The 14,910-nt window shown below is 33.1% G+C and overlaps 1 protein-coding gene across 5 annotated transcripts in view; it reads left to right on the top strand.

The window, feature by feature from the left end:
* DCDC1 (doublecortin domain containing 1) overlaps positions 1-14,910 on the top strand; it is a 455,963-nt gene that overhangs the window by 97,218 nt on the left and 343,835 nt on the right. For all 5 annotated transcript variants that reach the window (XM_072759029.1, XM_072759033.1, XM_072759030.1 and 2 more), the window contains one exon: positions 1,700-1,866. In XM_072759029.1, the coding sequence (XP_072615130.1) occupies positions 1,700-1,866 (167 nt within the window). The remainder of the gene's footprint in view (positions 1-1,699; positions 1,867-14,910) is intronic.

Here is a 14,910-nt window from a genome sequence, read left to right as displayed (position 1 = left end):
ATGGTAATGTATGAATGTTATAACAGTTAACTAAAAAGCACTGATGATTCTTAAGCTAGTTTTCTTTAGGAAAAATTATAATCAAGATTGGTTTATACCATACATTTTTTTTTTAAAGATTGGAGAGTTATAATTCTGAAAATTATAAATTAAATTTTTTCTTTTTCTTTCTTTTATAGCATATGTGATTTTACATTTTTAAAAAGTTTGTGGTATTTGTTATGATAAAACTTGTAGAGAGAAGCAATTGCTCCACTATACACATGGTTTTAATATATGAATTTTAGGAATTAATTTCTGAGGCTGGATGAGTGAATTTCATGCACACATCTAAAGATGTCTAAATAGTCATTGGGTCATAATTTTCTTTTAACTTTATTTAGAGTAGTTTTAGAAAAGCTTAAGTTCTATTTCCAACATTCTCCTTAGTGTTGAACACATTAGAAAGAATTTAAATTGTGCTATGGTAGAGAGTTGCAGAACTTAGTGCCATAAAATGCATAACTTTTTTACTAAGAGCAAAATTCAGCAGAATACCAGTAGCAAAGGCCATTTGCATAACTCAGCCGCTCAGCAGTTCAACTGAACCTAATTGTAATTCAATTTCCAGATTGCTACGCTAGGCCTCTCTGCATAAAATATGCCACATATAACATAACCAATGGCATGAAGCTAGGAGCTATTTTCCTTGCTGGTGATCTATTTTATTTCTTTCTATTAGAAATATGTATCAGAATAAGGTAGCCAAGCCACATAGTTATTTTGTATGTTTATATTGTGTCATGTGTATACTGAAGGCCAAGTTAAAAAATGATATCCTTTCATTTTTCTGAGTTCCCAAATGTGCCTAAGATTTTTTTTTTATTTCTTTATTTCTGGCATTTCAGAGTGAAATTAAATCTTGAAAAATGTTAGCTAGCTGCCATGTTATTTGACTATTTTACACTAGAAAGACTTTATAAGCTAATCGTGTGAAAAAGTGTATAAACATGTCTGTCAGGTCCAGTATAGATGTTGCATTACGGGCCAACAAGTAAATATCTTCTATCTGTTTACAAAACGGCTACTGGAATAACATTCCTAAATCTTTGACTAGCTTATATCCCAGAAACTTAAAAACAAAAAGATATAATAAAAAGCTTGCTTAAGATTCCCTTTACTTTTAAACAGCCTTGCTACCCTGTTTTTATGGGTTTAAAATTTAAGCAATGGCAGTGAAAAGACTTGAATAGGATAGCTTATAAAGGTGTGGATTATATTTTATGAATAATTTCCAGATGTGATGTTTTAGATATATAGGCTCCTCTATGGGAAGCTATATACAGAAACAACATGGATCTTTCAATTTTATCAGGACAATGCAAGTAGATTTCAGCAAGGTTGGTTCCAACTCATCTGTGATAAATGAGAAGATAAGGCAATCAGTGCACACCATGACACTCTGTGCAGCTAGTTAGGCACACTTCAGAACTATTCAGGTGTGCTCACAAAGCTTATGAGTCTTGCATGGGGGGTGTCTCAATATAAATACATCCTTCATGGTGGCCACTAGTAATGCAGGAATTGCCTCAGTAAGACTTAACCCAGGTCAGATATAAATAATAGATGTTAAGAGTTAGTTTTGATATTGGGACTCTGTTCCAGGCAGTGCATTTCAGTTGGGTCAAAAGAATTTATTTTCCTTTATTTTCTTGCATAGTTCCTCTGCTTGAAAAATGCCTGCAAAATTCCATCACACCTTTGCGGGGACCAGTTTGGGTCTCTAAGGGAGAAGGTTTCAGCCCCTCAGGAGCTAAGATGTACATCCAAGGAGTTCTTTTGGCCTTGTACCAACGACTAAAGTCTGCAAAAAAATATTATTCACAGGTGAGTCATCCCTCTTTAAAAATTGCTTTATTATGTGTTTTAAAATGTACTTGGTTGTATAGAGGCGATGATTGGCATTGTGTCATAAAAAAACTGTGACATGTATTTTGTGAACTCAGTGCCCGTTAGGGAGCCAAAATGCTTCTTCTGTAATCTCAAAGCCAACAATAATGGGGCTAATTGTATCTGTCTTTTGGTATGGGATGTCATATGTCTCATCTTTTCTTGCTGCATACTGTGCAAAGCGAAGGCAACTCCTTATGTGGAATTTCTATAGACAGTTACTTTAAGCAAGAAAATGAATAGCTCCTAAATCATTTAAAGGTTTAAATGCTCAGCCTTCCTTTTTCTTTTCTTTTCTTGTTTTTTTTTCCCCCCAGTATGAAATCACAATTGTTATTGTAGAAGTTGAGCTAAAATGTAAACCAATCACATTCTGGGAAGTGAAATTGTGAATTAACTTCTTGTCAAAACTAACTCACTTCATTTAAGCTTATTTAACTTGTATGTTTAGAAAGTAAAGAAATAGAATTAATATATTTGAATCAGGTTAAACTTGTTTTTCTCCTTTAATTTCTAAGTATCGTTTCCATAACTGTGTGTGTGTGTGTGTGTAAAGACTGATATTTTTATAACCGCTTAAAGGGACTTTGATGTATCTTAAAGTGGAATGCACATTGCAAAGTAGAATGATTGATGGCCATTTATAAAATAAAAATGGAGTTGCCACATTTTTAGAATCCCCTTTGCACTTGGTCTTAAGAAGTTAAGCATGTAAAAAAAAAAAAAAGAAGAAGAAGTTAAGCATGTATTTTACCATGTTAAATAAAGTCTGGATTTTACATTTCTAACTATGAGGTTTCAGTTTAGAACTGGGCTCATTATCTCAGGCCACAGGCCACTGAAAAATGAATATTTTGAAAGCATCACACTATTATTCTCTGTGTGCAGGGGGAGGGGAGGTAAGAATGGGATTTGGTCTCAGTGTTCACACAGCACCTCCTGCTGTCTGATTTGGAAAAGGACAATTTGTATTGACTAGAAGAAATTCTTGAACTAAGGTATTCAGAACTAGCAGGAAATATCTTTGCATGAGAAACTTTTATTCTCAAAGTGTGATTATTTGCTTAGTTGATTAATTTCAGTGCATCCAGTAATGGGATTAATAATTATCATAGATGAGGCTATTTATAATAATAAATATAAAAAAACTTATCTTTAATATTTTTAGCAAACCAATATCATATATAAAAACTGGTACAAATACATTTTATTATATTTTGATCAAATTATTTAAATTGAAATATTATTTAGCTTTAATATACAATATTATAAACTAGATTATGACCAATTTAATTATAATAATTAATTTGGTATTAAATGATTCTACTTATTAGACAGTTTGAAATTATTTGATGTTTAAAAAAAGAGACCATTCTCCAATGCAAGAAAAGACTGTTTAAATCAAATTTTAAGAAAACTTGAACATGTTCTAAGTTTTATTAAAAGTGAGAATGTTAGAGATAAGAAACTGCTCAGGACGTAGTTATGGCTTGTTTTTTCTTCCATTGTCTTAAAACATGTGAAATTGAAATAGATATATACAGTTGTACTAGACTGAAGCGTTCTATGTGTTGTGAAAAAAGAGTGTTTTAAGAATTACTTGCTGCATTGATTTTAAAGGCTTCTTTAGGACTCAAAATTGATGAAAAATATATTTTGAACAAAATTCAACATTTTTAGTATCTTTGAAGTTGTCTATATCATCAACACTATGCTGAATTTGAGAATATTTAAAAACCTAGGCTCTTTGCCATTCCTAACTAAACCTTTTACTTTTGCTAAGATGTAATGACTTAAACCTTTGCACTCAACAGTTTTAATATGATACTTGTTTAGGTTTTATTTAATATATAAAAATGAAAAAAAGAAATAGAATGCATTTCCATGCAAATTTCTATTTATTTTAGATATAGTCAAATCTATGTATTCTTGAGTTTTCTTTTTTTTTTTGTATTGTTATATCATTATTTAATTTAAAATTATTTGCCATGTTTAGAAAAGTCACTGTAGTGCTACCATTGTCAGGTCATCAGTAGACAAGTGTTAAGCCTGGCAATCACTTTATTTGTGAGTAGGGCTTCTTAGCAAATATCCTTCTTAGCACTAATGAACTTTATTTGAACTGCATTTACTTCATTTGACCTTAGGGATAGCCTTTTCTATTTAGTTTTATATAAGATCATGTTGAAGAATCATTAGATAGGTAAAATGGAGATGGATGATGATTCCTATTTCCTTAACTAATCTAAGCTTATTAATTATAGAATTAGATGAACTCTTGGTATTATTTCCATTTGTTTCACTTCTGAGATCATATAAAAAACAATAATACTGTTTTGCTGGGATTCTGTCAAAGGAAATTTCTTTAAATCTTTAAATTGGATGTCTTGGGATTCCCAAAGGGAATTTCTTTTAAATAAACTGATAAAGTAGCTCTAAAAGGAAAATCAGAACTACTGGTTTTATGTTTATAGACTTACTCATTTTTCAATTTCTAACTTTAACTTGGCTATTATAGCATGCAACCAAATTAAGCCCACTACATTAGTGTGGTCTTAAATATATACTGAGTCATGTATATAAAATGAGATATTATATTTAGGACAGCATAAAGTCACTTAGTCTTACATTTATCACATTTATTTCCTTAAAAGTGGAAACATCTTAGAAATTGCTCAGAGCTAAGCAGAATCTATTTAATTGGTAATCTTTGAAGTAGCATAAATGCGTTCCTATGAAATGCAGTTAACACTTTCAGCGACAGGGCCTGTTCCATCTCATTAGCATTCTTGTTAAGTAGTGGTGCTGTTGGTGGGGGTGTTGAAGTAGGAATGCCATTGTGTCGAGTTCCAGTGTTTGGGGACAAACACTGCTGTGGAAGGAACGTGTGAAAAGGCCACAGTCCTGTCAGTGAATGAGGAAGGCTGTGCTTTCTGTATGCTTCAAGCAGGGAAGCTGTCATTCATAGGCCTAACACAGCTAAACAGAGGCCAAAACACAAGCCTGCACTACCTTTTAAAATGATATTAGTGATTTTTAAACATGATCTTCTTTATTTATGATCCTACATAGAGCTTTTAGTTGCTGTCAGTAAACAAAATATATGTCAGTCTCTTCAGAAACACTGTAGAGATACATAAAAGTCTATGGAACTGTGCCAGGAGGCTATATAAATAATTATTTGGAATGACTGATCCTACGTACAAATGTGATCTTTAGGAAACGTTCATTGCTGGAAATGTCTTCTCAATTTTGATACTTCTTTGAATTTTTCCCCCAACCAACAAAATTCCTGGATACATTTAAATAATGAATGCATTGCACTCTTCTTTTAGAATAGTTTCTAAAAGAGCTCATAAACATACAGCTTTAATCATTTCAAGTGGTTCACAATATAGCTTAACAGTTGTTATAGATTGCATAGTCATTTTTGAAATTCATAGAGGAACAAAGGAGATGAGTATCTAACTATAGTATCTTAACGATCACCATCTTAATTATGAAGAAAATCATAGTCTCTGTGGAATTGAAGTTATGAAAAAATTTGAAGGAAATATTTTATCTTACTCCTAATTTTCAGGACTTTGGAAAGAAAGACTAACTTTGAAATTAAATTTTAGCTTGTTGATTACTTAAAAACAAGAAATAAGAAAAATACACCCAAATATTTTTAAACCCTTGGACAATTTTCTAAACTTACAAAAAAAAAACCACTGAAAATTTCTATTTATGTCTGAAGCTGCAAGGAAGTGTTCTATTTCTGCAATTTTAATTTAGAAATATGTACTTGGGCTGTTTGTACTAGACCAATACTTAATGAAGTTTGTTGAAAACTATAATTTTCTGCCTGAGTGATTCCAGTTTTTTGTGTATATGGTCCTTTTTATTTATTATTTTAAGCCAGGTACTTTTTTTGAATGCTGTTATATTTTATTTCTAAATGTTCCATATTTCATGTGTTGGGTTTAAAAATCTTAGACATTAAATCTCTACTTTAAAAATTGGGTTTCACTTTTTAAATTGGAATTGTACTATAACTTTATTTTGCAGGCATGTAATTAGATATGGAAATGACCATCAACTTTAGCATACATTGGTTTTGCAGTTTAAAACTGAAATATATTTTATTATTACATTAAACTAACCTCTACCAAAGCTCTAGATTTTGCTAAAAAATTTTCCCAAGTTAATGTTGGCTCACTTTACCAGTGCTATTAATAAGTTTGATACTTAGATACCAAACCAATAATAATAATAATATAATTCTACTCAGAATAGATACGGTTCAAAATATGCTTGAATTACATTTAGTGCTAACAGAATATATTGATTGCAAAAAGTATTTTTAAAGAAATGTTAACATTTTAATTTTCCATAAAAGAAGTATTGAAAGTTTGTCCTTTAATATCTTGTGTCTTAGGTCAATCAAAGTCATTTACTGGTCTTAACATGACTGAAGGAGTAACTATTTTATTTCATTTTTTTATATATTCCTTATTTTTGGTATGCCAGGTACTTTCTCCCAGCTTTATTAAGATATAATTGATATATAACATTATGTAAGTTTAAGGTATAAAACATGATGCTTGGATACACTAACATATTATAAAATGATTGCCATAGTAGGGTTAGTTAATACCTCTATCATCTAACATAATTACCATTTCTTTTTTTGTGGTGGGAACATTCAAGATCTACATGCTTAACGACTTTCAAGTATGTAATATAGTATTATTAACTATAGTCACTTGCTATACATTAGATCTATCTATATATATAAAATTGGGCTTATGTATATATATGGGATATATATATAATTGGGCTTATATATATATGAGAGTGTATATATATATATATATATATATATAATTGAGCTGTTTCCTTGACTTAACCTTCATGGGACAATACCCAAAATTGTTCAATTTTGAACTTCTTGATGTCTTTTGAAAACTTGGAATAAAATTTCTAATATATAAATATAGCTTACTATTAAAAACATTAAAATTGTGTTGCAGATGTTTCAAGTAGTTGAAAACTACTTCTGAAGGTTTTGATAGGTAATGTTTTAGTATATTAGATTGCTTGTAGATTCGAATGATGGTTGTTTTTTTTCCCTGAAACCAAGCTGCATTCTAGTTACTTGAAGTATTTTAAGAACCTTAAACTTGTGTCTTTTTCTAAGTGTCATGCTTTGAGCAGGCCTAACATCAGTTAAATGAAGTGAAAATTGCATTCTTGTCTTGATAGAGATGAAAATGGATTTCTGGTCATGAAATAGATGTAGTTGTCACTTTTTAAAAAAGGTGTCAGCAGTTTGCTTCAGTGAGTAAGGTGCCAATTCAGTATGGCAGTAAACTTGTGATCTGAGCAATCAATAAAATGCTTCAATAACTTCTGCTTCATTACACTTATAATAAGAGGCTATAGATCCGTGGCACATAAAATGTTGATAAAGAGGATATGTGGGGACTGACTGTGACAATTTTCTTGAAAGTACAGTAAGTGCAATATTGCCATCTAGAGTTTGTGCATAGGTAATTATTACAGAGAGGGACAAAAACCAGGATGGGATAAAACAGGAAATCATATTGAAATACTGTTTATTTTCCATTATTTATCCATGACACATTTGTTATCATGGAACATTTCATTTGACTTGTCATAAAGCTGTTTAGGTCAGGAGAAAAACTTTGAATCTGTATTTTTCTCTAATTCTCTTAGAATTATACTACCAAATGTCAAATATGTATCTCTGGCTCAAATTTGGACTTTTTACCATGAAAACTATTTATTAAATAACTCACTTTTTCAACAAAATTAGATTTAAAGGTTTCCCTTTTTTCCCTGGTAATTCAGTTATGTAAAAACAGAGAGCTTTATTGGCATCTCAACTGAGTACCTTTTAATAAACAATCCTTCTAAGAAATAAGAGCCAAGTAAGATAAGAGCTCTTTCTTAAAAAATGATATTTTAAAATGATTACATAGAAAGATAGGCTTTCTTGCATATGTGATTATGAACATTTTAATGAAGACTAAGTTCCATTGGAGATTGAAAATATTAAAAAAAAGTATGTCTTCATCTTTAAATCACTAAAACACTGTAACTGTCTAAAAACACTATAAGTATTAGTTAGCACTTTTTTGATTAATTAAAAGATTTTAAAAACTTTTTTTAATGAATTAATATGGAAAAAACATTTTTAAAGTAAGCATTATTGAGCTTTTTCTCCTTTGAACTTGCAACTGAAAATGCTAATTATATAATAGAAAACTTTAAAAAAATCTGAGTTTAAGTTTTCTATTATACTTAATATACAGTAAGCTTAATATAGATATAGATGTCTCACTAAGGAAAATTAAGTAATCTGGAAAGGCTATTACCTTAATCTTCCATTTATATATATTTCAATTTGTATAGGTAGCTTTTATAAGTTTATAGACCTAGGCCTTCAGATTTTCCTGAGAATGATAATTTGGCATTTATTTAATAATGCATTTTTCCCTACTATCACACTAGTTAGGCATTTTTTGTTCTCATACAAAAAATGAGATCTATGTGTGAATGATTTCTATAATTGTAAAAAATGGAATTGTAAAAAATGTGTGAATGATTTCTATAATTGTAAAAAATGGAAATGATTCAACATTAATTTATTTTCCTTTTTTGTACCAAAGTTTTATTCTCAAACATCCTAATATTATATGTTCTTTAATTAAAGAAAACTCTTTATACAAAGACTCTTATTTTGAAATTTTTAATCATACTGAGTACAAAATGTTGCATTTTAAAACCTTCAAATAAGTATAGAATTGTTCTGGTAAAGTAAGTGGAAGTAGACCTGACAAATTTTCTTTAAATTACTCAACCACCTACAGGTATTATTGCCTATGACTCTTTTGAAATGAGAATAAATTTTATAGAGTTATAGCAGCAAAGTGAAAGAGTGTGTTTGATAGATTCCCTGAACAGTTTCAACACCCACAGGTATTATTTGTAAGAAAACAATCATGCCGAGTCTTCAGCTGGTTAGAGAGGGCACAGCATTCTATCTTCACCTGACATCCTATCTGTTCCGTCAACATCCTGGGCCCCCTGCCTGCCGCCCCCTCTTCCCAAAACAATAATGCTCACTGAGAGGTTTGTGTGAATGGACAAGAATATGAAATTTTCTTTTTCCCTTGAAGAACTAAAGCAGTATTGAAGGCATATTTCTAGGTGGAGGAAAACCAACTGTCTTGAGGATTGACTAGCATTTTTCTATTTTCTATTCAGATTGATCAGTGTTGTCAGTAATTGTTAGTTAAGATCTTTGATTATTAAGTCTGACTACTGATTGATGAAAGGGAGACTCAGTGTAAATGTTTTGGAAATCGTTGCCTTGCTTTTATTTTATTAAGAGGCATATAGTGGTTTCCTCTCACCTGTTGTTAATAGCATTAGCTTGAATAAATGTTAAATAAAACAATAAATTGCTGATTTTTAAATAATATAACTTATTGGGACGCCTGGGTGGCTTAGCAGTTAAATACCTGCCTTTGGCCCAGGGCATGATCCTGGAGTCCTGGGGTTGAGTCCCCCCACATCAGGCTTCCTGCATGGAGCCTGCTTCTCCCTCTGCCTGTGTCTGTTCCTCTCTCTCTCTCTCTCTCTCTGTGTCTCTCATGAATAAATAAATAATTTTTTTAAAAAAAGTTATAAAAATAATATAACGTATTATTTGCTTATATTTTACATCTGTAACAAAGATGCAAAGGAGTATAACATTATCACTGTCTTCAAAATTTTTCAAAGTGATTATGTCAAAAAATAAATTTTATGTAATTTCCTAAATACAATCAGCATTCTGTTATATTTTTAAAAGATTTTAAGTTCCTAAATAAAGCAACTCATATACATGGATAAAGGATACAGCAAGAGTCCATTTATCAACACTTATTATTCACTGGGAAGTAAATATTGAAAGTTTCATAAAAGAGAATGACAGCATAAGTAAAAAGGACTGGAAAGATCCTAGTCGTCAGCCTTGGCAAGCCACAGGTGAGTTATATCTTCTAGAGATGTACTGCTCAATACACTATTAAAACCCCTTATGGTTCTTAAATGTAAGTAAATTAAATAAAAGAATTTAGTTCCTCAGCCTCACTATCCATATTTCAGATGCTCAATAGCCACATCATCATTGAAAGTTCTTTTTTTTTTTTTTTTGAAAGTTCTATTGGACAGTGCTGTTCTAGCAGAGAAGAATTCAGTCTGGATACCCTAATTATACTTCTGACATTAAATTTTATATTCAAAATTTAAAAAGTCTCTTAATATGATCTACATTTAAATTGGTGTTTGGTAGATAAGATATTCTGATCTTAAACAAAATAAATTATATATATAATATGCGCACGCGCGCGCGTGCACATTGGTCACAAACTATTCACCATCTAACCACCAGATGGACACCTGTAGGACTTTCAGTGTATGTCAGGGTCCCTATAAATAAACTATATGGTGTGGTGTCTTTAGGGACTATGATTGTGGTAGCCACTGAATTAACCTTACCTCGTTTGGTGAAAAAAGATCTCTCCACTTTGAAAAAAAGATTAGAGGGCCAAAGAAGACAGACTCAAATGATGGAGTGTTGAATAGCCTTTTATGTGTTCCATCTGTGCATTAACCAGATGGAATGATATTGATAATAGTGCAGAGCTATCCAAGATCTTGCCCTGGGGAAGCTTCCTTTCTTGTTTTGGAGATAAAGCGTGGGCACATGAAACTCTTAAGAAACCTGTTTATTAATATGTACTTAAGTACTAAAACTATGTGATACAGATTCTATGTGTTGTAGGGAACTTAAAAAAAAAGATTAAAAATAGAATGAAAACATTTTTATTTTTATTTATTTATTTTTTTTAAAAGATTTTATTTATTCATTCATGAGAGACACAGAGAGAGAGAGAGAGGCAGAGACACAGGCAGAGGGAGAAGCAGGCTCCATGCAGGGAGCCCGATGTGGGACTCATGCCCCGGGCTGAAGGTGGCGCTAAACCGCTGAGCCACCGGGGCTGCCAAGAATGAAAACATTTTTAGATTGAAGTGAAATTTAGAGGTCATCTAATCTAGTCCTCTAAATTTATAGATAATAATAAGAGTAACAACAACGATGATAATTACCTCATTGGATTGTTATGAGGATTAAATAGTTAATGTATATAAAACTCTTAAAATTCTTTTTTTAAAAGATTTTATTTATTTATTTGAGAGAGGGAGAGTGAGAGAGAGAGAGAGCACGAGCAGGAGGAGGGGCAGAGGAAGAAGCAGACTCCCCTCTTGAGCAGGGTAGCCTGAAATGGGGCTCCATTCCAGGACCCCAGGATCATGACCTGAGCCAAAGGCAGCTAGCTGCCTACCCAACTGAGCCACCCAGGCACCCCAAGTTAATGTATATAAAACCTTTAACAGTACCTGAGACATAGGAAGTGGTCGGTAGGTGTTAGCTATCATAATTATCTTTATTATTAATGTTTTTTAGCTTTATTTAGGTATAATTGATAAAATTGTAAGATACTTAAGTGTACATCATGGTGATATGACATTGTGAAAGGATTCCTATCTAGTTAATGAACACATATATCACCTGATATATTTATATATATTTCTTGATGAGAACATTCAAGTTCTACTCTTTTAGCAAAATTTCAATGATATGATACAATGTTATCAACTATCGTTACCATGTCATACCTTAGATCCTCAGACTTTATTCATCTTATAGCTGAAAGTTTGTACCCTCTTACCAACCTCTTCCTATTTTCCGCACTTGCAGTCGCTGGGAACCACTTCTCCACTCTCTGTTTCAATGAGTTCGACAATTTTTTTTGGTTCCACATATAAGTAATACTTTTACTAATATTGTAGGTAGGGCAATTGAGACACTTGTCTAAAATGAGACGAAAAGGCAGAGTTATAAGGGGAGTGGAGCTCCATCTTTGCTGTTAGAGTGGGCAAGGTATGCTTCGTTAACTGAAGTATGGGGAGGGCTTTTAAAGAGATTCATATAGGTAACTGTATGAACCTAGGAGTGAGTAAGACTTATTTTCAAACAAGTTATATTTGATACACAAAAGGTTATTGGTGATCTTTGAAAGACAATGAAACCTTAGAGTGAACAGTTAAGGAAAAATTGATGTTGAGGAAATAAGAGCAGTGGGTATAATTTAGATGTCTCATAGGTTGAGTGTGGTTCCTGCTTTTTTTGAGGTTCACAGTATAGTAATGAATAAATATCAAAACAGGATTTAAAAATCATTGGGTATATTTTATATGACTACACTTAAGATTAACTCTGTCAACAACCCCCCTATGACATTTTGTTCCATTTTTTATGATAATTACAAAATTTATTTAAAAATATTAATTCATAACCCATATAGAGAGGATGGTCTGGTGATGGGACAAAAGTTTTATAACTATTTTTTTCGGTAATTTCTGTCACTGTATCTTTTTGGCTGTATGGATAACTTTACTTGGAGGTAAGGAAAGTGGTTAAATATGTGGCCCATTTCGAATGTGAAACTGAGGCTAGCTAATGGCCTTCTTCAACCTCAGAAGTGGAGCATCTGAGATCCTGGAGTGGTTGAGGACTATGGATAGGGAATGAGAGTCACTCTAAGTTTGAAAAACATATATTGGAATTTACTTTAGGAGTGAGTTTCAAGTAAGCAAAGTCACACAAACACTATACAAGATGTGCAAAGAAGTATTTCTAAGATTTTGTCTAAATCTGATTTGACTTTTCATGGAAGGTGACACTCATGGTATTAGGGAAAGTAAAAGTAAATTTGATTGAGACCCAAAAATTTAACCAATCTTTCAGCTAACACTCAGCCTTTTAGATAAGGAGGCTCAGATGCTCATATTTGTGTCCTTCTGTGTTTCCTCCAAGAAGGCATCTGGGTTTATAGGGGGAAGAGAGGTTTAAGTCAACTGGAGTTTTTCCTCTGAGGATACACAAATACCAGGAGGAGAAGGGTTTTTTTTTTTCTTTTCTTTTTTTAAAAGATTTTATTTATTTATTTATTTATTTATTTATTTATTTATTTGAGAGCTGAGAGAGAGAGAGAGAGAGAGAGAGAAGGGGGAAGGGGCAGAGGGAGAGGGAGAAGCAGGCTCCCCACTGAGTGGGGAGCCCACTGTTGCGCTCCATCCCAGGACCCCAGGATCATGACCTGGGTCAAAGGCAGATGCTTAACCAACTGATCCACCCAGGTGCCCCAGAAGGAATAGTCTTAAGGAATAAATGGTGAGATTTTCAACTTCCATGTGTACTTTTTACTAAAATTATTCTGTGAATGTGCCTGCAGTGGTGGTATATGCCACTTCTCCTTTCCCATCTTCTATTATTCTTAGGCAAATTATACCTCTCCCTCATCCTGAATCTGCTGTGGTGCTTCACCCTGGAGTATAAAAACCCTATAGGACCTCAAACAAAGGGACAATTTGAACTATTAGTGCCATAAACTCCTTGCAGGGCCTCTGCACCTTTCCTTGTTGTTTTTTAGGTGTTTCTGTTAAGGAAGAAATGGGATAGAAATATGAGGTTGAGGAGAAGAAGAAACATGTAAACTTTCTGATTAAGAGCTTTTCCATATATTTTGAAAAATGTTTGGTGGTTAATATAAGGTTGTACTGATACTTAATCTCACTGGATAGCTTTAAAAAAAATTTAAACATTTTTATTTAGTAATGCCAGTATTTATATGTCAGAAAAGACATCCTTTGCAACTATTTTTAAATTAGCCATAAAACATTTCCAGTGGCAACTTAAAATACAGGTTTCTCAGTAAGGGGTACATAGTTTTCTAATTTCTTTTAAATAGTATATGACTCCAAAATATTTTGGAGCCTTCATGGTGCCAGGGAGTCAAAGTAGTTCTTCGAGCCCTGTGGTCTCCAACTGCTGGAGCATCACTGGTCTTGTCCTTATTGAGACTTATCGCTGGTGTAACTCCTGAACTGCTACTGCTCTCTGCTTGGTCAGGAGCACTCCCTGGAGAAGCCTTTGCATTAGTTTGGCTCTCAATGAGTTTCTGCCACATTCTTCATCTTGCCCATGGCCTAACTAGGGGTCACCCTAACGGCCTCTGCAGTGCAGTCAACTAGCACATTTTGGCCCTTAATTATCTTGGCACTTCTGGCTTTCGACTTTGTACCTTTTACTTACCCAGTGGCTATGTAAGAATTTGTAGGTCTTATCCATACCCCAACTGAAAATGACTCAAGAAAGCCAAGTTATGATCCTCTTTCTGCCTCCTACATACTTTTCCACGGCATTTACTTTGTGGCTCCATCCTTTTCACTTTTGCCAAAGATTTATGAAAGGGGACAGCCTCAATACAGTTATCTCCTGGATTATCAAATGAGAATCCAGGTGGAACCCTTTTGCCCTTAGCCTCCTCAACATACCTAACACACCTGCTTCTCTCTAAGCTGGGAGATAGTAGACCAAACCTCAGCTCTCCCTCCACACACTGTCCCCAGGCGCCCATCCCACACCACCTTTCTCATTTCTTTTTCTTATAGTCCCTTGAGATGAGAAGAGGTGAACTTTGAGCTTTTGACCACTTCTGCATTGGTGGCTTTTGAACTTCTTTGATTGAAATCCTTAAAAATAACATTTCATAATTCACAGCAGAAAAGATATACTTTACATTACAATTCAGTATTATATTCACACCTCTCCACATGTTTGTAAAACAAACTTTTAAAAAATGTATTTATTTTTTAAGATTTTATTTATTTATTCATGAGAGAGAAAGAGAGAGAGAGAGAGAGAGAGAGGCAGACACAGGCCGAGGGAGAGGCAGGCTCCATGCAGGGAGCCCGATGTGGGACTCGATCCCAGGTCTCCAGGATCAGGCCCTGGGCCGAAGGTGGTGCTAAACTGCTGAGCCACCTGGGCTGCCCAACAAACATTTTTCAAAACAGGAT

The sequence above is a fragment of the Vulpes vulpes genome, chromosome 5 (assembly GCF_048418805.1).
Source record: "Vulpes vulpes isolate BD-2025 chromosome 5, VulVul3, whole genome shotgun sequence".
In the NCBI taxonomy this organism is placed as follows: Eukaryota; Metazoa; Chordata; class Mammalia; order Carnivora; family Canidae; genus Vulpes; species Vulpes vulpes.
Note: the sequence above shows the minus strand (reverse complement) of the source record. Positions and strands in the feature narration are given on the sequence as shown.